The sequence below is a fragment of the Eutrigla gurnardus genome (assembly GCF_963514095.1).
Source record: "Eutrigla gurnardus genome assembly, chromosome: 6".
NCBI lineage: Eukaryota > Metazoa > Chordata > Actinopteri > Perciformes > Triglidae > Eutrigla > Eutrigla gurnardus.
The window spans coordinates 13096885-13121167 of NC_139920.1; the positions used below are offsets into that span (position 1 = coordinate 13096885).

The following is a 24283-nucleotide window of genomic DNA, read 5'->3' on the forward strand; positions in this document are numbered from 1 at the left end:
ATCGGTGCAAACTCAATGACCTGAAAGATCCAATGCTCTGTGCGTCCGTGTGTCATTCTTTAGCATTTTGGACTCGTCGTGTGTCATTTATTGCCATATCATTACCGTGAAACTGCCATGGTTATGTTAAGTCGAGAAAATGTTTATTGCTGTTTGGGTTTAGGCAATAAAACTACTTTATTAGGTTAAATACATAGAATAATACAACAGGGAATCACCTCACAAACGTCTTTAATGTCACTAACGGAACTTCAAAAATACAGAACCAAACAACCTAATGGAACACCGGTCTCAAACACTGGTCTCCTGGTTGCAAGTCCTGTGTTTGTTTGACTAATCCACCTCCCCTCCCATCCGCCCTGCATGGTCTCTCTCACATTTTATACTACGCCTCTTGTAGTAAAAATACTTAAAAAAAGGTTGATGGGTGGATCAGAATCTGTTTGCTAGAAATAACCTTTTGTACACAACTTCCTCGCAGGAAGTATGTTTTTATTTTATTATCAAGGTGAGGAACTGTTGATTAACCTATCCAGCATGTCAGGAACATTTTGCTGCAGAAAGTATCAATAAAATGTTCAATGACGATGCATTTTATTTGTTTTCTGCCAAAATATCTGAGCTTGCAATGCTTGTGGTGACGACAGCATTCTGGTATTTAACTTTTAATGGTTACATTTGGACAATTCTGCAGCACAAGATTTATGCCAAGAGTAAATGTACAAAGTTTTTGTGCTGAAGCCAGTAATAAAGATCTGGGTGTCGGGATGTTGGTGACTTTAATGCCAGACAGCAGAATTTGTGTGTCAGTGTCCTCATCAGACCCTGAATACAGGATAGACGATGGATGTCCTCATCAGTGTGTGTGCATGTGTTTACATGTACAAAAAGTTGTGTGTTTAAAAGTCTGTCTGTGTGTGTGTGTGTGTGTGTGTGTGTGTGTGTGTGTGTGTGTGTGGCTGTCCCAGGTGTGCGTTATTAATCAGTTATCAGGGCAGTTTATTTGCTGGGTGACAAGTTGCAATTTCCCCCCTGATTCAAGGCCCCTTTGTCAGGTGGGAATTACACTGTGAGCACATGACAAAACACTTCACCTCTGCTCACTTCCCTCACTTCTCCTCCATCCCTCTGGATTTTGCCGACTCTCTTTTCAGCCTCCCCCCCTGATGTCAGTGTCCTGTTTCCCATTCTGCCTTTCATTGCCTCGACATCTCCCACATCGCCCTTTCTTCATATTCTCTCCCTCATCTTTCCTTCCTCTTCGATATTTATTTTACTTCCCATCGACATCATCATCCTCAGCCCTTAGAGTAAAAAAAAGGCGGACTGTATAATTATTCACACAGCTTGGTCTAATTAGAGATGAATACGAGTTGTCCCTCTTGTCACACACACACACATGCACGCACACAGACACACACACACACCTTAGCTTCTCAGGCGTAATAGCAGTTGATGCTGTATTAACGGCAAATGGTACAATCCCCGCAAGAGCCCCTTTTGCCTTGATGAATCTGATGAATGTGACAATAATTAGTGAAGACAGATGAGAGGTAAATTACCACTGACAATGTAATGCTGTCCTGTCTGCCGAGAGAGAGAGAGAGCCAGAGAGAGGGGGAGAGAGAGCCAGAGAGGGGGGGAGTAACAGACGGCTACTGAAGGACACAGAAAGTAGTTTGGTTTCATGCAAATTATTATTTTTATGCAAATTACGCTGCATTGATTTAGCTTCTTGGAAACCTTAATGGACTTTCTTTTTTTTATTTCCTTAATATTACAAAAAAGTTTCAATTAAGTAAGATTATGCAATAACAATGTATGTAACACAGTGACCTCAATCAGACTGGATATTAAAGTGCCACATGTCTGTCGAGGAATTTGTCGAATTTAAGGACATTTATGAGCTTGAACCAAACAAGAAGTTTCTCAGAAGTTTTCAAAAATGCTCCTCATAGTTGGATGAGAATGTAGAAACCAATGCAGCGAGAATGACGGCAAAGCCTCAGGACTAATTACTGCCCTCTGCCAGAAGAGAGAGAGAGTGAGAGAGCGAGGGATGGAGAGAGAGATGGTAATTGTTTTCGTCAGAGGCAGTGGGGAGCTATCAGGGTAATAAAGTTAATTAGCAGAACAAACAAGGAGAGAGAGAGGGAGAAGGACAGAGCGATAGATTGGACGATGATAAACGGTCTGATCTGACACCAGAAGGAAACACTGAAATCATCTGTTCTTATTTTCTCCCTACGGTGGAGAAATACATACGAGACCCACCGTGGAGCTCTACTGAATGGAACCAAAACTCCTCCCCCTCGCTCAGGGTTCGAGTTATGAGATCATCTGTGTGTGTGTGTGTGTGTGTGTGTGTGTGTGTGTGTGTGTGTGTGTGTGTGTGTGTGTATACACTTGTCAGCGATACATATCCATACAGTAAATCCATGTGTGTTTGTTTAGCTACACTCATAGGGTGTAGCCCTTGCACATGCAGATCTAAATTTCATTAAAACTGTTGGCAGTCCAATGGGACTGAATACGCTTAGCAATCAAAGGTAAAAATAAGTAAATGTTCTGTGTCAAAAAAGGACTAAAATAAATGTGTATAATCATGCTGGATGCTCTCTGATGTTGTACTTTAGCACTGCTTTGCGTGTTGGCACGCTAACATGCTCACAACGACCATTTTTCCATGCTGATGACTTTTTTCACCACCTAGGTTTAGCATGTTAGCATGCTAAAACGTTTTAACACTTAACATGAAGTTCAGCTTTGTCTCATTTCATTGTGAATGAAATTATCGGACAAATAGAAATTTGACCTGAAGGCGGTGCTAGAGGACGCGTTAAGGGATCACCAAAGTGATTACAGTTCATCCTGTAGGGGACATGAACGTGTCCTTCCAATAGTCCAATAGTGAATCATTTGAGTTAAAACCCACAGATGTCAAGCTGAAGATGAAGCAAGAGGAAAAGTCAACAGGGATCATCCTGTGGGCACCAAGAATATCTGTACAAAATCCCTTACAATCCATCCAGTATGGACTGAGGCCGACAGCTGCAGCCAACATGGCAACAGTGATGCCAACGGTTATCTTGTTTTACATTTATCTGAACACAAAATGGACCTAGATAAAAAAGTTTACAACATCAACATTATTCTTGCTCCCATTTTTTGAGACCTCTTCAACTTTTCTCCCGCATGATTTTTCACCTTCTCACTGGTTAGAGGTTTTTGCACCAGCAGTTTGCTGCTGGTTTGACATAAGACTTGATTTGTCAGTCATCTGTTGATGAGGTATCTTGTAATCTGGGTTTCCCATTATCACCATTAGGAATGATGTCATCTAGCACTAGTGGAATAATATATTTAATTAATTTATTTGTCATGGTCTTTATCCTAAATCAAACTTGCATAGAAATGAACTGCTGGAGAAATAACGACCAACAACATTTAACAACAAGTAAAAAAGAACACACAGGCACACAAGCACACACACACACACACACACACACACACACACACATACACACGCACGCACGCACTCTCTCACTCCCTTGCACACACACCACATTATGCTGAACAATTTTCAACAGCTAAACCAATCAAAGCCTTGCACTATTGAATCATGTCGATTTCAATGTCTCTTGCCATGGCAACCAAACAGTATCTGACAGCCCATCGCCAGGGCAACGCTGTGAAAGGCCAGGTAATGGAACCTGTGTCACTGACATCACCTACAACACACTTCATTATGGGAGGTGTGTGTGTGTGTGTGTGTGTGTGTGTGTGTGTGTGTGTGTGTGTGTGTGTGTGTGTGTGTGTGTGTGTGTGTGTGTGTGTGTGTGTGTGTGTGTGTGTGTGTGTGTGTGTGTGTGTGTGTGGTATTAGGTGTGTGTGTGGTATTATGTGCAAATTATTCCTTGTAGTTTACCTTGATTATGTAGCAATGAAAAACAACGCAAATGTATCATCTGCATACTGTTTGTTTTATTTAGAGGCACAAGAAAAAGAGCTATGGTAAAACTATGTAAATATCTGTATTATATCAGATTTCCTTTTTCTTACCCTGAGGACATCCATCCATCCATCCACTATCAATCACTGCTTACCCTGTTAAGGGCCCCAGGGTGGCTGGAGCAGATCTCAGGGTACACCCTGGACAGGACGCCAGCCTATCACAGGGTGGACACATAGAGACAGACAACCATTCACGCTCACAGCTACAGGCAATTTAGGGCGCACTCACACTACACCAACCATACAGTGTGATGCTCCATTCCGTACTTAAGAACGGTATGCTTCCTCGGCCCCAGCAACCTTGGAAGAGGTGGATTTGAGTACGGTACGGTTCATGCATGAGCACATGCACAGTAGGGGTGTAACGATACATGTATTCGTATTGAACCAAAATGGTACGGGGGTTACGGTTCGGTGCATGGATTTACATGGAGAATACACGATAAAAAAATACATTAAACTGGCGCGCAAATTAATTACGGAACTACTGTTAGAGGCCGTCCACACGGAAATGTTTTTTGTGGGTAAACGCACAAGCCAACTCGGCCGTCCATACGTATCCACTTTTTTGAAACCAGGTCCCAGGGTGAAAAAGAAAAAAATGGCACCCCTCCGTTTCGTGTTTGTAGACGGCAAAAACGCTTATGCTGACGTCATCGCCCCACTCCTCGACCCTCGAGCCTGACTTCTTCCCTGCGACATCTCGTTTTTACGATGCTAACAAACAACAAACGCATTTATTTTTCTAATGAATCCATCAAAACGTGTGACAACACCTCGTTAATGTCCTTAGGGTGACAGCTGTTGATGCTTATTGTTGGTTTTATTTATACGGGCCAAATTGTCATCTTATGGATATATATTGATCGGGTGGTCGGGTGGAAAGTAACCCTAGCTTTTAGGTGTTGCCATAGCAACGGCAAACATCCGGTCAAGCTCTGGCTCTTCGTCTGCGTTTTTGGTGTATTTTTGGAGCAGAAACAGCGCCACATAAGGGCCTGTACTACAGCGCGCTGAGTCATTTTCAGTGGATTCAGAGCTCCGCCTCCTGGCTACTGTTTACATCTTAGATTACGCAGTTCAGGCTGTTGTAACTAGCTAGGAGAGACTGTATGACACTAGGTGGTACAACCTGAGACATGCACAATAAAAAAGCATTTTTTTTCTGTCCCCTCCATTGCTCATACCGAACCGTGATGTCTGAACCGAGGTACATACCGAACCGTGACTTCAGTGTACCGTTACACCCCTAATGCACAAGGACACAATGTGGACATGACACTGGCTTTAATCGATGGGCCGTCACTCAACTTATCGTTCAGTGTTCAACTCAGATCTCCCCCCGATATCGAGCCGATTTATGACTAAAAATACTGTTGATGACTGTAGGACACAGCGGGATTCTGGGTCGGGCTTGGGCTTCAGACTCGTGGTGTGAGCGATACCAGAGCAGATTGGACCGGTACTTTTACAATAAAATTGCCGCTGTGTGCTCTATCCACTCGCTCACGCTCACACGCGCTGATGCAGGCCGAGTGTACGCTATAAATATGTGCAGACACGACTTGTCAGTTAAGTTTCAGTCATGTTCTCTGTGTTGTTCTCTATAGTGTTGACTTTGAGACGTTTTTCGATGTGATGATGTATGTACAAGAGGCAGTGTGGAGCAGTGTGAGTGCAAGCCGGCTGAGGACCCCGTGTGGGGGGGCAATCGTGCCGAGGCACGGTACGAATGGCCCTGGTGTGAGTGCGCCCTTAGAGATATAAATTAAACTCATCCATGGTATTTAATGGGAACCACTACTTCTATCGTAAAAGTAATCCTATTGTCTGTGTGAGTTTTTTGGTAAGAGCTCTGTTAAGGCGAGTCCACACCGGAAGAACTGCCCGACTCGCGTCGGTAAATGAAGTCGGGCTACTTAATATGGCCGACTCGAACAACGACATGGGCGGTTCACACCTACGGAATTACAGCCGACGCCATACGTTCCGCGCTTGCGCGAGATCTCCAAAACAACAGGAGGCGCTAATCTGTATTGTGGGCCAAAAAACACGAAAACCGGAAGTAGCCGGTCCTCTCTAGACCATAACACAGAGCACGCTGTCCTCACCAGTCACTGTTGTCAGCAGAGTGAGGTTGTAGACTGTAGTTGTGATTACTCTCTGAACGGAACAATCTAAAATGTAAAATGTAACCCGATTCCACTGTTTATCTGGTATGTTTACCATCGTCACTTCCGGGCTTCACTGATTCGCTAGTCAAGCTGCTAGCCTCCACCAATCAGAATGGTAAAAGAATGACCGACTCGAATGGCGGATTATACATTTGAGTCGGCTGAAATGAACGCCGACGTGGGCCGATTCGAGCGACCACACCAAGTAGACTCATGTCACGGACGCTGACTCTCTCAAAGACGCAGATTTTCGGTCCGGTGTGGACTCGCCTTTACAGTTTCTTATTTGAATCATGACCCCTACAACTAAAATGTATTACAACTTGGGAAAACTTTTTTTGAAAACTAATACTGTAAGGCTTATAATATTATTAAACATAGAGAAAGAAGATGGTTAGCAGAAGCAGTGAAAAGATCCCCTTGTGTCAAAAAGCTGAATATACAGTTTGATTGACACAAGATCTTTGAAAGAGCAGAAACATGGCAGCAGTGGAAGCTTAATGTCACTGTGGCCTGCTGCACCATGTGGCCCTCCTGTGGCTCTCCTGACCGACATGGTGAACTGTAACACCAGTGTGTCCCTAAAATACTCACTCTTATCAGGGATGTTTCCTTCTTGGGTAAACGGGCACAAATAAAAGGCTCTCCTTCTTACGAATTTGTTTCAGGGAAATGTATGTATAATATATATTGTCAGTTTGGGTTTGTTTGGTTTGGGTTGCCAGGATGTCTGGTCTGGGTGCGTTTGATTCCGTTGTCAGGCAGTGCCTTTTGGACTGATGTGCTGTTAAAGGCCATCACCTGGGACATGTGATAGCTTATCAAAGTCTGAGCAGCCCTTCTAGCGCACACACAAACACGCACGCACACATACGCGCACGCACACTTACACACACACACACACACACACACACACACACACTCTTTCACCTACTAGTATAAGAGGGTGAGTTTGGTGTATGTGTTTTTGTGCGTGTACGTGTACGTGCATCTGTGTGTGTGTGTGTGTGTGTGTGTGTTAGGTTTGTCGTCAAGGGAACCGTGGTTGGAAGGACAGGACAGTTTGACGTCTCGCTTGGCATCATGGGAGATGGCTGTCACCTGACGATGCTGCCACCACGGAGATAACCTTCAGGGTGACAGCCGAGACAAAGACACACATAGACACACACACACACACACTCACACTCACACTCAGAGGAATGTATACAGGCAAACATACACACACACATATGGAGCCACATGCATGCATGGTCGCTCAAACACACAACGCAGACTTCACCCGCTGAGCTAAACACAGTGAGATTGATCCTAATTAGTGCTAATCAATATGTTCATTGACAGTTTTCAGCTCAAAGAAATTGCCCGACCTCCAACAAAGAGAGGTCAGAACATTCTCTCCTGATTCTTTACAAAAGTCTGATAATCGTTGTACCGCGAACAAACAACCTGTCATCGATTTCCATCAATGACGAGACTGTATCTCATGGGGAAGCTCTGTGAAGAAAGCCTTTATTTTGTGATTTTTGTGGTCTTATTTTCTGAGAAAGACACATTTAAATAATATTATATAACTATAATCATATTGTACAGACTTTGACTTATATTACAAAATGCCCCTTTATTTATCCAGACATCTTCTTTGTGTTATCATATTTCAAATGGGAATTAGTACAGTAAAGTGGCCTCTTTTCTTTTTAAATCCCATGTTTCAAAACTAACATTGGTGTTTAAAACCGAGATAAATGTGTGCAATATAGCTGTGTCATCATTGTTATCCTGAATACAGTAAAAAAGGTTTAACATCTTTAATTTGTTTGTAATGGAAGAGTGCCTTATCTTGTTATGTTTGTCTAATTTTGTGAAAGTTATAAACAAAGCCCATTCTTTTTCTTCCCTGGATCCAATCTATCCAATACTATATTTTATATTTTCCTTCATACAAGGAGTAACTGATATCTGACGTTGATGTCGCCTTAAACATAGTATTTCTAAGTAACATAAGCCGGAAGCCTTTCATGTGATGTTTTGTGTTTCTGTAGATCTCACCAGAATCAAGAAAGTAGTTCAATTTAATTCTTAAACCAGAAACACTTTAAACAACCCTGTCTCCTAGAAATAACTGTCATATATTTCAATATTTCTGGTGCTTATTTCTAGTCCATTTAGACTTTCTCCAGAAGACAGTCGTTGTCTAACTGTAGTCCAGATATGTTAGCTGAAGGTTTATATTGTACTGGTCTGGCCATGAGCTTGGGTGATGTTTCATGTTCTCAGGTATTTAGGTATTTATTTTGTCATGTAGATTCTCCTGTCATGTCCACAGGTTATTATTTGAGGGTTTTTTTGTTCCACACTGAGATAATTTCATCTTTTCATGCCTTCTCTGACTACAGCAGAGCGCTCCAACTTCAACTAATAGTTCTTATTTCAAAATAAGTGCGACTATGAGGAGTTTTTGGAACAATAGAGAAACTTCAGCAACCAGGCTTGTTTAAATGAAACCAAAAACTCCCTCCACTCTGTTTGAAGCTGGATTTCTTGCATGTTTACACAGAAAACAAATTTCTGTATGTTCAGAATCACAAAAGGCACATTTCACATTCTGGTGAAGATTTAAATGATCATTAAAGTGTTGCCTTTGTGACTGTCTGGACGTCAGAGGCTTAACGGCTGTAAGTAGCTAATATCACGTCTGTTTTTAAACAGACATTTAAGTTTAACCAGGTGCTAATGCCAGTGATTTATGCGGCGTTAATCTCAACGGTAAAGGTAGTTAGAATTTTAAATGTGTTATTCTTTAGCTAAGACACACATACTGTGAGAATACAGGCCCGAGGGCTAACGCTAGCCCTTCCAGGGGTTTAGGAAGCCCCGTCGTTTTCCCGTAGTGCTGCACTGTCATGTAGATGTGACCCAACGATCATCTCCTCCACTCAGCATGACACCTTTGTTTTAAGTCCCCGCCCTTTACGCATGTGTGTGTGTGGGTGCCAGAGTGAGTCAGTGAGTGTGTGTCATGAATGTGTGTGTGTGAGTCGGTACGTAATTCAGTAAGTAGGTAAGTATCCCTCCCAGCATTTCCTGTCTTACGGAGCTCAGGCGGTGTTAGCAAGGGTTAGCTCAGGCTTTAGCACCTGCTGTCACTGCTGCAGTCCCACTCACTTGTCCAGACACAACGGCTTTAGCTTGGAGGATTAGTGCTAGTAATGTGTGCTAAGAGCATTAGCTCGGGTCTGGGTGGGTAATAGATTGTTAGAAAGTGTCAGACAATAACCAGGAGCTACCTTGGATTGAATCAAGGTGGTCGAGCCAAACAAACTGCTGGGAAGGTTTGCTCAAAACTCATGTGTGTAAAGGGAAGTTGTTCTGTGGGAGTTTGCATGTCACATGTTTGTTTGGAAGTCCGAGCCGGTGAAACAGCAGAGGAAAGTGGCCTTTATCAGATTATCCAAAATCCTGGAAACGGAAGTCATTAACAGACTCAGCTGAGATTTTGATGACTGTTGTTTTAAAACGTGCCAACATGTGTCTCATCAGGCTTGAAAATGATATGTATCTATGCACTCGTTGACCCCACAGATTGAAAGGAAGTGCTTTAGTATGTAATAATGTATATAACACATGTTCACTGACATCATTTGCATTACATGACCACATAGGAAACCTAAAAAACCCTTAGCTGGATCTGTTTTGTGAGTGAAAAACGATGTGCATCACCTTGATTTTCCACAATCACATTAAACTCTGACCCACAATGTATCCGGAAACCAAATCTGACACCAAATTACAATTGTTCATTACATTTTTGTGTAATGCAGAGTTAAAAATCTGAACTCCAGTATCATAGATGGATACAGCTGAGAATGTCGGTTGGGTTTCCGGCACTCATCATCTGTGGTAAAAAAAAAAAAAAAAAGACATAAAATAGTTTATATATATATAATATTATATATCACCAAATACAATTTTAGTTTATTTAGTTTTTGTGGGTTAAAAAAACGCAACTTTATTGATTGGTGAATGTTATTTGATAGGGACAGATGCAGTACATTGTATATGCTGATGATCGGAGCACACGAGACACACTCTGCCTCCTCCAGTCACCTCACTCAGCACATCTTCATCAGCTGCACCTCCACCACTGCTCTGGCATCATCACTCTGCATCCTCATCATCAGTCCTAATCATAATGCAGGCCAGCGCCACCGTGACAAAATTTAGAGAGATATATTAATTGTGTTCAGCCGTCAAACTTCCATTTTCACGTGATATCAGCGTTGGAGAGCCCACTGATTGTCGAGATCATTTTGGAAGCAATCAGCCTGATTGCTGTAAACACATACGCTACATATAATGGAGACACGTGTAATGCTGCTTGATGGATTCACCGTTACTGCTTTAGATAAGTGAATGGAAGCGCCTCGATTTCTGCGTCTTTCTTAATCTTCCTCTCTGTAGTTGCACCGTAAAGAGCCATAGATCGTTGGGCTCATTTATGCCTAAACATTCATGAGGTGCTTTGTATTGACCATATGTAGTAGAATTACTCTTTGAACCCGCACAATCTACCCTGAATACATCCCTTTGAATCTGCTGCAGTAAATACATGTCGCACTTCTCCTCGATTGAACAAACATTGAGCACTGTACTTGGGTATAGGTCTATACTTGAGTGTCTATATACTTCTTCTCTCCTGCATCTCAGAGGCAAACATTGTACCTTTTACTTGTCCGACGGCTTTAGTTACTTTACAGACCACAGTTTGTCATAACCTGCTCCAGTAAAACCACGTATCTCAAGTAAGTTCGGTGATTTTGAATTTGAAGTTTCCTGATAAACTGAAGGATGAAGCGTTTCTTTGTGGTTTGAGACGATTCATCCTACTTCCTACGATAAATAAACGTTTTATAAACCTCTTGGATCAGCTGGAAAATGCATCGTCACAAATCTGAAAATGAGTACTTTTTAATTACATTTAAAGTATTTTCTCTTTACCCAAGTAAAAAATCTCAATACTTCTTTCTCCACTGCACGTCAGCAATCCCATTTTCGTACTAAACACCACAGCATGTCGCTAAATGATTCGGTAATCTCAATATGGAGATGAGCGCTTTTATACTCTTAACCACTTTGATATGTTTGAAAATATTTCAAAACAATGCTGGACATTTTATACCCTGCGTGTTCATGCGCTGAATCATCACTCCAGCGCTGATTAGCATGCATCCGCCTCTGTTGAGAAATGTTATGATCACTGGTCTCCTGTAGACCACTGGTTTGACTGGCACACACACACACACACACACACACACACACACACACACACACACACACAGGCCTCTCAGTGGGTGCCAGCAGCAGCAGACCAGGTAATGATGGCCATTTCAGTTTCTCTACTCCTGATGTTCACATTGACTGGCAACCTCACACTGAGACAGATAATCTCCTCTCCTCTCCACTTGTGCATTGTCGCCTTGTTTGGGGAGAGAGGCATTTTGGAAGTGGGCAGAATACTGTCCTGTTGTGTGTCAGCGGCGTGCCACTCACACTCACCCCTAGGACCCTCACATGTGGATGAGCAAGCACACACACACACACACACCTGCACAGAGAAAGAGTTGTATGTTGAGCAACAGAGGGCAGGAACAGAAGAGAAACACTGAGGGAGAGGAACAAACAGGAGTCTGAGGAAAGGAAGCAACAATCGTTGGTGAAGAATAGGAAAGATTCAAGAGCAACAGCAAACGGAGAAAGTGCAAAGGGAGGAACAAATATGAAAATATTTTACAATTTCTAAATAAATACCACATTTAGCTGTAACATCTCCATAAAGATGCTCAAATCTAGTCCTTGCCTCGGTAAAGACAAAAGAAAAACCTCATCAAAGGTTCAGCCACTGTGACTTGGTAATTGAAAAAAGGGTTGTCATAGAAACTCATAGAAAGAAAGGCATCTGAAAGTGTCTGTTGACTCTGCAAATAAGACTTAATTGAAGATGAAACTGATATCTTTATATATTAAGCCACAAATATATTCCTATCTGTGTATTTGACAGCCTTTTCTGACTCATCAGATAAGCCAAGGATAAAAAAACAAACAGGCAACAGCTGTACAATTAATATTAATTCTCATTAATTCCCAAGAGGCAACCTAAGTCTACATGGCATGCTATTAATGCGACCGGCTCGGGAAAATACAATTTGCAGTAGCTGCAGAGCAGAGAGATAGAACGGAGGAGGGTTTCCGTGTTTCCTGCTGAACTGCAAAGCGTCTCGGTGTGTAAAAGACACAAGACTAATCACTCTCATTGTGGCCTATTTCCATGGTAACTCTGCGCCGAGCGGTAATTTAGCCTCGCTAGCTAACGACACAGAGCAAGTCATTATCTTAGCGCCAGGCCAGGGCCTCCTATTTAAAGATTCACACCATGAATGAACAATTAGAGAACAGATTGGCCTGAGTGGGAGAAGAGACCGGAAAAGATGCAGGGCGAGAGGAGCCTAGGCCGGTATGCGGTCAGCCCTCTGTCCATCCAGGGATGCCCTGTGTACTCCCTTCATTTACATCGTTGGGAATGTGCTCACATATTTTAATTCATTCGTTTTTTTTAGGTCATAACAATATCAAGGTAGAATGAAAATACTGTAAAAGTGTAGTAAACTAGAGCCTTGTGTGTTGAGCAGTGCCTTCATTGAAATGAATACGGGAGCTGCCTTTATTCTAGCAATGTAAAAATGTGAGAATATATATAATAAACCGTCTTTTTTCCTAAAAATCAATAGTACATTTTAAACTTCATTACAATCGTCATGTACAGAGATGAAATTTGACGTCTGCATTTAACGTTGGGATCAGTGTCTCACTCAAAGACACTTGGATATTCAGACAGTTGGCAACCTTGTGGTTAAAGGCACATCCACTGCAAGGCAAATGCAGGGTAGCATGACCAGATATCTGAAGGCAGATTTATTTGTAAGCTGGTTCAAATGGCAGGCGTAAGGGCTTGTGATTGGAGAGAGGGGGGACGTTTTCAACTCACAGGCTTCCATAGTGCTGCAGGTTTCTAGACAATCTGGAGAACACTGTGTTTGAAGCATGCGGACACGTTCAACCCGAAACACAGAGGTTGAATGGTCTCATCCTGCTCACATGGAAGGGGATTCCTAATGATGGAGGACGTGCTGCTTTAAATACATGAGCAACAAATGAAGATCTGAAAAACACACGTTCACTCTCCCTATTTATAGTCTACACCCGTCATGTGTCTCCTGTTGCCCCCTGATCCCTGTTGTCCTTCGGTGTACCCCCAACACACACACACACAGAGGTACACTGACCTTGGGGTTGCCGTGGTGTGGTTTGGGATGGCTGTGTGCATGTGTGTGTTTGTTAATGTAACGTCTCTCTCTCTCTCTCTCCTCTCTCTCTCTCTCTCTCTCTCTCTCTCTCTCTCTCTCTCTGTCAGGCCTTTTGTGCGTCTCCTTCTGAAGAAGCTGTCAAGCTGTACTGTTTAATGGCTCACAGGAGGGACAAAAAGCATACTTTGTTTTGTTTTGTTTGCCTGCCGTGCCTGTTCGACTCGGTGAGTGAGTGGAGGAGGGAGGGAGGGGGGAGTCGGGGGTGGTTGGGGGGGAGTCGGGGTAACATGTAATTTACTGTTTGCCCCACTCTACTGTACATTGCTTTAGTCATGCTAATGCTGCTCTTTGTCGGGCTGAGGAGATAGCCATCAATCAGCTGTCAATTGGTCAATTGAAAAGAGAGAGAGAGAGAGAGAGAGAGAGAGAGAGAAAGAAGGCCCCTGTTCCCTCCCTCCTCGTCCGCCTCTTCTTCTTCTTCTCCTCTGCTACCTAGCCGACTTGGGGGTCCTGGGAAAGCCTGGCAGCTGGATCCAGATCTGGATCTGGAGTCCAGGTGGAGGGCAGGAGGATGATGTGGGGGGAAAACCAAAGATGCGAACGCATAGAAAGAAGCCTGATGTGATCTGTTTGTGTGTCGTCACGATGATCTCTCTGTGTGGAAAAGCTCTCAGTCTTTGTTTTTGTCGCCAAACGGCATTTTATATAATTGTAACATGACACCTCTGAAAACTTGCAGTGCCACTCACAGCCGCCGGCCGCTGTCAGCCAAAGATGAACCCTTTATTACGCTAGCTAATGTTAGCGCTAAGATAAGCTAACAGGCCCATTAGTGCCAGTTCATTTAGCTCGTTAGCCGAAAGCCTCGGGGCTGATGACATTCATTACATATCATTAGTGCACAATTAACATGTCTCACTCAGACGACGTCGCTCCCAATGTTACACGACACTTTTAATCATGTTTTATGAAATGTTTCCGCCGCCGTGACATGATTTATGAGTTTTACATGACAGGGCGTTCATTACATTAACCAGCTGTAATCATAAAGGCTGCCGCAGACTGATTCCAGGTCCAAAGTTACAATCCTGCTCCGTCCTTGTGCCTGAAACTCCAGAAGTAGTTTATTTAGAATTAACATTTTTTTTTCTTTCCCATCAATTCACTTCTCATTTTATCGCTTCCTTGGCTATTAATCTTCTGGGAATGCAATTTACATTCTGCAGCACATTCCAGTGTGTCAAGGCAACATTTCTAAAGCTGATTCACGTCTCACTTTTGGAAGATTGCGGAGTTTGAAAATAATTAGTAACAGTTGAGATGAGGTGTGTCAGATCAGAACTGCTTCTCAGGGTCCTTTTATAGTTCTAGTTTTGTGTGGTTGTTTGGACTGACTAGAGTTTTTTGACTAGACTTTTCAGTTTTACTCCAAGTGCAGGGATGCATGTAACTAAGTACATTTGGTCAGGTACTGTGCTTAAGTACAATTTTGAGGTAGTTTTACTTTACTTGAGTATTTCCATTTTCTGTTTTATTTTTATTGTGCCACATTTTATTTATCTTGTACTTTTTGCTGCGTTACATTCATCTGACAGCATTTTGAGATTTTACATATTAATCAAATGCTCACTGATATTTTAAAATAGGATAAATAAACATCCCAATAGTGTATAAATTAGTTAGACTATTCTGCTGCATAATGGATACTTTGATATTCTCTTCTTCTGCGTGAGATTTTAATGCATGTCATTTACTATAATATTTTTCTTAACTGTAACTTCTGTAATATAATCAATCAATCGATCAATAACTTCAATATCAGTTTTGAGAACCAATAACATGATATGGGTAAAATGCATAACATCAGGAATAAGGCATCTTATTTATACAAAGATCTAAGTTCTAACGTTTTTGTGCCGAGAAAGTCCACACACACACACACACACACACACACACACACACACACGTTCCACAGGTACAAACAGTACTATTCTTTTTTTTCTCCCTATCACACCCACCCACTGATCCACACACAGACATAGAAAGAGAGCCCAGTATTGATTTTGCTGTCTCCAGGCTGTTGAGAGTGTGTGTACTTGTGTGTGTATAAAAGGGATTAAGGCCCTCGCTCAGCTGAGATACCATCAGCCATCAACCCTGCTAGTCCGCTTCGGGCTTTCCCGGCTGCCGCATTGTCTATTCTGCTCCGCTATGTGAAAAATGTTGAATATCAACAATGGCTTTCAGTGGTGTATTGTTGAGTTTTTGTATGAACTAATCTTGCCTCAGTGAAAGAGACCTAGGGCTTGGACAAAACGTCTAGAGCCACAGCATTCCTAGCTGGCTCTCCCCTTGAACACTGAGCAGAAGGCTGGGGCTGAGGGAGGCAGAGTAGAGGGGAAGGCAGGCTGGAGGAGAGGCAGGGACGGGGAGAGCCGAGGCCGGGGTAGGAGCTCCGAGACTGGGGGTTAGGGAGATGACGAGCCAGGGGAGGCTATGGGGGGGAAAGTGTGAATGTGGGCACGGGCTAAGGTGGGAGACAGGTGAGGGACAGGGAGGCCGCAAATGAAGGTGCCAGAGCTGGGAGAGGAATGCTAGCTGCATTCAGGACGAAGGGTAGATGAGGAGAACGTGTCACATGGAGGAGGAAGCCAGGTAGGGAATATATAAATATATAAAGTGATAGTGAAGGAAACAGGTATTCAACTGAGACGAGGGTGGAATGGACAGAAAGATATCCCATTGCTGCTGTGTGAGTGCATGAGAGGATGCTGAAGATGTCTGAAAGCATTGAAGGTTTAATGACTAGACTATGTTGGAGGTGAGACAGGTGGTAATACAACCAGAGACCACAGAGGCAAGGAATGAGTTTTTGCGTTCCCTGCCATGGATGTAATGCTGATCTGGACACCGGCCGACGTCCAATCAGGCAACAGGACCACAGGCCTTGTCATAACGACAACCGTGACATCACTGCAAGGTAAGCCGACTGAAAGATTGGCTGAGCGATTGAGTGACTCTGACCGCGCTGCCGTCAGAATAGTTTGATTGGCTGTCTTGACCTTGTGATTTTTTCCCTCTTCCTCTCCTGCCTCTTTCTTTCTCAGCTGTGTCCCTCACTCTCCTCCAAACAAGCTGTAGAGTCCAGGTGTGGCTGCAGATGCAGAGAGTGTGAGGGATATCTGTCAGAGGCCGTGAAACGTTTCCACACGGGCGCCGTTTACCGATTTATCGGATACCAAGAGTGAGAAGTGTGTGTATGTGTGTGTGTGTGTGTGTGTGTGTGTGTTCTCCCTCCGTGCATCTCCTTCCTGTCCCGCTGTGTGTGATGAGGCTCCTGCAGTTAGAGGAAGGGAGGCGAAGCGGCTGTGGAGACCGTAGTGGTTCTGCTTTCAGATGACCCACGTTCATGTCCGAGTCATCGTAGAGGGACGTCATGTTAAACTAGCAGATTTAAACTGTGTCATCTGTGTTGCCAATCAACCAATTTATCACCGGAGCAATTGTGCCTTCAAATATTCACACAGAGACCTGACCAGCATGAGCAGAGGAGAGTTCCACATGCCTTGCTTAAGGGCTTTGGAACAGTGGTGGTTGAAAGACGTGTCTGCACTGACTTTTAATGTTTTGTTTGATATTTCTATCATGGAGGACTTTCACTACCGTCTATCATCACATGATGGTAAGAGCATGTGACGTAGCATTAAGTGCATTAGAGTCTAGAGTGGTGCTCTGTACTAAAAGTGAATGTTGACATTTTGTCACCCGTGAGTCACGTGGGTTGCTGGTCACATGACTCGTTTGTCACTCAGCGAAGTGAGTGTTCAGAGAGTCGACGTCTACCCATGCTGTCCTAAATCTAACCAAGTGTTTTAGTTGCTGAACACTATCATGTAATGAGCGTATAACAACGCCTCGTCCCGATACGTCCAGCCTAACGCTGGAGGACCACCTAGTGCCATCTCCAATGCCAAGTGTTGTGGAGTTCATGGATTCTTCACATTTCTCATTATCTTTCAGAAAAAACGCTCAGTGGATGTTTTTTTTTTACACAAGTAGTTTCTAGAACTGTCCTTAATAGCATAACGGGTTCTAGTGGGTCAACGTGGTGTGTGTGTGTCCGTGTGTGTGTGTGTGTGTGTGGCAGTTTGGGGTCAGTGCCACGGAAACCTGGAATTGAGAGATGGTTGGCTTAACCCCTCACCCCGAACACACACACACACACACGCACACACACATGCGTGAACATCAGTGCAGTCTAATCGGCAGCCCCTGGTGATTTGTCCTCTCAGCTTGAAGCCCTGTCATTCCTCCCTGCTCGCCTCACAATTACAGCCCTTAACTGAACTAGAAAATCTGCTCCAATCTAGCAATTAGTCCTGAGGCCACTGGCTCTCCCTCTGTGTGTGTGTGTGTGTGTGTGTGTGTTGTGTGTGTGTGTGTGTGTGTGTGTGTGTGTGTGTGTGTGTGTGTGTGTGTGTGTGTGTGTGTGTGTGTGTTCCAGTCCCTGAGAGGACCAAACAGGAAGACTGAGGTTGATTACAGCCAAATAGAGATTTTGTGTTTCGGAGACATCGATATTTCATTGTCGGATTTATAATTTTTTTTTACCATGTTATTATGACAACATTCTCTTTAGCCTCACACCAATTATAGTTTTTGAATTGAGGATTCCGAAAAAATCTTATAGCACTCCTTCCTTGTATTATGTCTTTCATCTGACTGGAATCAGTGAAGAGGAGGAATTTGGGGAAGTTTTTCCAATTATCAGAAACTTGAGCTCAATGTACACCTGAAGAACACCACCATCTTTCTAATCAAATACAGAGGATTAGATACAGAAGAAGTTCCTTTTATACTTATATACAAAAGAAGTTCCTTATTTGAGAGGCGGGGGTGGGTGGTCTTATATACATTTTGCTGTTATCAACTTGGTGGATGAGTGTTAAGGATGTCAAAATGAAGATACAGCTCTCATGCCTCACTACAATGAAGCAACAATGTCGCAAATTGCCTCGAATTGCACTCCTCAAAATGAATATAGTGTAATGAAAACATGACATTAAGTGCCTTTAACCCTCATGATTCAAACTGCTCTCAAACTTTTGTTAAAAGTATTCAAGAGCATACACTCAGTACCACTGAATGATGCGTCCCAGAGTAACGTGTCCTCATCATAAAGACAGTATATGGGCTGGCTGGCTGAGACGTGTATTGACCACCGTGGACCTACAAATAAAGAGGGTGAAAGACAGCCTCGGGTTTAATGGGTTTAAAGTAATCCGATGAAGAGTCCTTATAAGTGGAGCAAATTCAAATTGAAAGTGCGAGTGTGTGAGGATGAGGGGATGAAGTGGACAGGGGAGGAGAGGAGTGCGGCGTGGTCGGGGTGGGAGGTGGTGCGGGGGAGGAGGGCAGGTTTACGTGGCCAGGGGGAAGGCAGGCCTGACTGCGCCGCGACAGAGACGCTTAGTGCCGCCTGGCTTCCTCCTAAAGACTCGGCCTCCTTTCCCCCCCCCACCCACCCTACCCCACCCCCGCACGCATCTCGCTCCAATGTCTCCTCTCTCTCCTCCGCCGTCACTCTCTCCTTCGCTTTCCTCTCCCCACCTTTTGTCCTCCCCTTCCTTCACCCTCCAGGTCCTCCCGCTCGCTCTCTTTTTCTCACTCCATTCCTCCGTTTCTCTCACTTCTTTAGTTTTTTTTACCCCCCCCCCCCCTTCCTCGTCTGGGCCATTACAGACACTCAGCGCCGGGCTGAGAGGCGGGGGTGGGTGGCTGCGGCGGTGGGATGGGGAGATTGAGGGGGGTGGTGGTGGTGGGGGGACAAAAGCCCTGAGATACAGCAGTCCGACGAGAGTGGCTGGCTTTGAAAAGAAGCCGGGCGGCCTCTTAAGTGAGTGGACGGACGGACTCGGGGAGACAGACAGAGCAGACTCAGTCCTTTATCCTCGTGCTTTAGCCGATGCCTGGTTTCGGCCGAAAAAGCACATCATCCGCCTTGTGCCCTTCCTTCTGTGCCTGATGTTTTATCAAACACATTAAGATGCGATGGAGGGACCAGGGAAGGAGGGTAATGTAGCTGAAGGCTAGACACTTTAGAGGCTGATGGAGAAAACTTTAGCGCTCCCAAAGAGAACGAGAGGCGAAGGCATGGACGGGATGGAGGAGTGTGTGTGTGTGCATCTCTTTTAGAGGTAGCGTCTCTTTTATTGTACGTTAAGACATCACACCTTATTGCCGTGCGGCTGAGGTTGAGGTTATTGATATTAAGAGTGAAGTTGGATGCAGCACTTCAAAAGAGATGCTTACATGTTTTTACTACTTTTGAAGATGCAGCTCAGCTAATAAACCACCGATATGCAAACACGATCAAACTTGTTATCATGAAGACGTTTTTGGTCCCAAACTAAAGCTTTTAACATCGTTGATTTATTTTCTTGCAGTGAAGAGATCAATAAAAAAAAAACTAAAGTAAAAATAATTTTACAAATCCATAACTCTGTGTGACGCTAATCTTTTCTCCAAAAGCTTCAGTAGTAAACAGATAAGCTGAATGGATTTACTGTCCGATTCCCGTCATTATCAACCTAATTCTCCCACCAATTATGGCGGTTTGTATTCGGCGGTATTATTTTACTCCGATGGGAGGGGTACTCGAATGATAGTTCTCTGCCTACGTTTATTTACTTGTGTTGGCTGTCCCTTTGTTGTGGGTGGTGTAAGAGTATTATTATGGATTTGGCTCTGAGAGCTTAGCTGGTCTGCGATTCTGATATCAGCTGGACTTTGATCAAATGCAACAAGCTCTAAATCCACTTTAATCAGAGCGGCGTAAGTTTACCGACGAGGAGACTTCACAACAACCGCGGCTCAGGGAAGCTTTCTGAGAAGCTGGGGGAATAAACACTCGCTTATTCTCACTTTTGTATTTGCGCTAATAGACTTTAATGAAGCTAAAGTTGCATGGAAAACAATTTTTGAAGATCAATGTTGTAATCTGGATTTGAGGGTTTGAACGACAGCTCTATGAAGTTCCATGGCTCATTATAGTTGTCATAGTAGACCTGTTAAACCATGTAAGATGGCGCTGCTTGTTCATATGGTGCGAGGCTCTTTTCAGTATTCTCAGAGATCACCTGTTAGGTCAAAGTGCAGCTTTCTGTCGACATGAACATATTATTAAATATCTCAAAGGAAAACTGTCTCGACTTGACAGATATGACATAGCATAACTTTCTCTTGGGAATATCAAAGTCAAATTCACCGACCGCATATTTCAACATGTGAAGAGCGAATGCTACTTATTTTTTTTATTGGGTTTGGAGGATCCAACTAATGGATCTTTCACACGCCAACGTATCCCAAGATGCATTGCGCAGCCGGTAACGATTGGATTTCAATCAAAATGGAGCCGAAGATCATATGTTCATACTCTCAAACGCCATGTCTCCAGTTGAATCATACAACGTTAGTTATCTCCTATGATCTTTCTTGTCAACCGCAGCTGGTTGCTAGGCGACAAAGGTGACGCAAAAAGGAAATATTCTGTAAAATGACCTTCTCATTTTTGAGGATGCAGCCGCAGAATTGGGACGCGGGTTATGTGTGACACATTTTACATCCCCCCCCTCACATGTGTGTGTTGGCACATTTTAACGTAACACTGAGCCCATGGCTTGTTGATTGTTTTGTGAAATAAATTCAATTACTTTTCATCCCTGAAAATAATCAAACATAGATAAAATAAAGAATTGTTTTATTTTTAGTACCTTAATAAAAAAGAATGAAGGCACATTCTACTTGCAGTATTAAAGAGTATTAGGCCTCGGTGTGTTTTAGCGGAAGCATGGATGGACCATCAAACAAAGAGGTTATAAGAAGAGAGAGGATGGTTTTATTGCACAACAATAGGTTTATAAGGCTTAAACTGATCTGCAGCATACCTACAACAACGGCCAAATACACACACACACACACATGCAGGCATGCATGTGTATTCATACAGCAACTCAATCAACCTGAGCATGTGCCAACACACACACACACACACACACACACTCAGAATGGCCAAATCCGGCTAGCCCTCTCCAAAGTCCGGCCAAGTCCATCTACTGTTGTCTCTCACACACACACACACACACACACACACACACACAATGCCAAAACCCAGTGACATCCAGGCCAACTCCCCATTTAACACGGAAACACACACATATGTAAAATGTGACCACACAGCTTAGCCCCCCAGTAAGTCCCACACAGCCGACCATAGCTCTGTGTGTGTGTGTGTGTGTGTGTGTGTGTGTGTGTGTGTGTGTGTGTGCCGGTCAGTACTGAGGCCTTTCCTTGCGGTTGGGGAGTGCGGATGGAGGGATGGAGAGGCAGAGAGAGAGAGAAAGAGGATTAGAGTGATATGGAGACAAAGAACAACAATAGTTTGTCACATTTTGTCGGAGAGGATTTTATGGAAAAGCTGATTTGGAGTCTGCCACCAACAAACAACGATCGGAAATATGGGATTTATTACTAAATCAGTTTTGAAAATTTGCATGAAGTTTAACAATGCCTAAGTGTGTGTGATACTTTCTAAATGAGTGTAACTAAATCAACATCTTAACGGAAGGACATTTCAACCATGTAGAAGTTTGGTTTGGATGTGGGAGTACCGTGTTGGTGTTTCCTGCTGATTAAACTTTAAAATGGCTTTCCATTAGCACTTTTGTGCTTCAACATCTGGACATGATCGCAATGAAAAATCAAATCCACACAACATCAGTTTGTGCAGCCTTTTGGTGATCATGATTCAAGGAGAGCAAGTCATGTCACGTAGTCTCAGTTGTAGTAATTTTGAGGATGAATCCATTAAAGTCACAGCTGGTTGTGTGTTTTCATGCATGTGAGTCGAGCTAATGGTTGCTGCCTTCTACTGCAATACGGTCATTATTGCTGTAAAAGTTGCCGTTGTTTGCACTATTCGTGCTGTTAGCACTGTTAGCTGTTAGCTGCCGGCTCAGGCGTCTCTGCGTTGAGAGGCATGTGGAGGCAGTAGATGTGCCCTGAACTCCATGTTGAGCACCTAAAATATGTAAAATCTACTAATCACAGTAGCGCATGGGGAGAAAAAGCAGAAATGTTCATAAATGAACTTAAGGCCCCGTTTACACGAGGACGCTTGCGGGTAAAAACGTCAAAATATTTTATCGGAAGTGCCTTTCGTTTAGACGGTGACGCCGTTTTTGGGGCTTAAAAACGCAAAAATCTGAAACCACTCTCCAGAGTGGAAAACTTGAAAACACTCCGCCGTAGCGTTTCCGTCTACACTGCCAAGACGCAAAACTCTCCTCAGATCTGCTCACGTCGCGTACGCGTTTACATCACATGTTTTGGTTTTCGCGGCGCCGACAACAGAAGAAGGAAGATTCTGCGCTTAAACATGGCGATGTTGTGTGATAGTGGATCACAGCATCACCTAGCCGCTTGGTATGCATAGCCAATCGAATTCCACACACTTTTGCGTCACCGTATGCAGATTTCCTCCCGAAAACGCTCGCCTAAACGCGGAATAAAAAGTGAAGACGTGACGCCACTTTTGCGTCTTCTGTTCAGACCGCCATCGTGTAAACGTAGCCTAACAATTCAAACAATCTTGATTTGTGTGTGAACGTTGTTGAGGGTCTACAGCAACAATGAATTACTTTGTCTCTTCTTGGAACATAACCCAACTCTTCACCAAAGGACTAAAACAAAGGAATACAAATAAATGACAGTGAAAAAAACATAATGTCTGGTACTGTTTAAAGGGTGTGTTTTAAGGGAAGTCAGTATATTATGTGGATAAATTACACGGCAGATTTACTTCCCATTGCCTCCCTGCTGTCCTCTAAATGAGCCAAATAAGTTGATCAAATCAAATTTTGGATTTAGAGTTTTGTGCGTCCGTTGAAGAATGATTGCTGTTTTAGCTCTGTGCTTGCTAAACAAGGCATTACTGCAGCATCAAAGCCTCTGAGCTACTTCCATCCACAGTTTAGAGAGAATGTGGGCCGAGGCTGCGGGAGCTTTCAGAAACAGGCGGAGTGTTGGGGGGGGAAACAGCAGGATCGGTTTGAAGTGAATGAAATGATTTAATGTTTCAGAGTCAGCCTCGCCCCTGGGGAATGGAATGATATGTTCTCCTAATTGACACAAGGTCAACTGCTTCCCTCTCTCTCTCACACACACACGCACAAACACACACACACAGCTTTCTGTTTCACACTGTTTCTGTTTCAGCTGTCCCTCTCTCACACACACACACACACACACACACACACACACACATAACAGTCTCGCCAGTAGCCAACCCAGTCCAGTGCCGGCCGTTGCCGGACAAACAAAGGCCTGTGCTGTCTGACTGTAATGATGGATGAACACCAGTCTCATATTTTATAGGGATTTCACAGGAGTCAGTCCGTTCCCAGGCCGAGCCACAAGTCAATGGCCTTCTATGGGGCTTCCCAAAAATCACCACGACGACATGTTTACGAAATCTTGGAGAAAAAGGAGAAATGTTTTATGATCTTATTAGGCTTGAATCAGCCATTGATAGAGCAGCAGTTAATGGCAACTGGATGTGATTAGCAGGGAGTGGAATGTTTTATTAGTGTCTGATTGACAGAAGCCCAGTGGGTATTATATCTTATTATATTAATTCTGACGGGTGAAAAAGTGTGTTATGTGCTTTTAATGGCC

At 43.6% G+C, this 24283-nt stretch overlaps 1 protein-coding gene across 3 annotated transcripts in view; it reads left to right on the forward strand.

The window, feature by feature from the left end:
- Positions 1–15878: 15878 nt before the first annotated feature.
- LOC311014857 (uncharacterized protein) overlaps positions 15879–24283 on the forward strand; it is a 68822-nt gene continuing 60417 nt past the window's right edge. For all 3 annotated transcript variants that reach the window (XR_014597304.1, XM_084011725.1, XM_084011726.1), the window contains exon 1: positions 15879–16529. Coding sequence is in view for 2 of the 3 variants with exons in the window: in XM_084011725.1 (XP_083867851.1) it covers positions 16436–16529 (94 nt within the window). In the remaining variant the exon portion in view is untranslated. The remainder of the gene's footprint in view (positions 16530–24283) is intronic.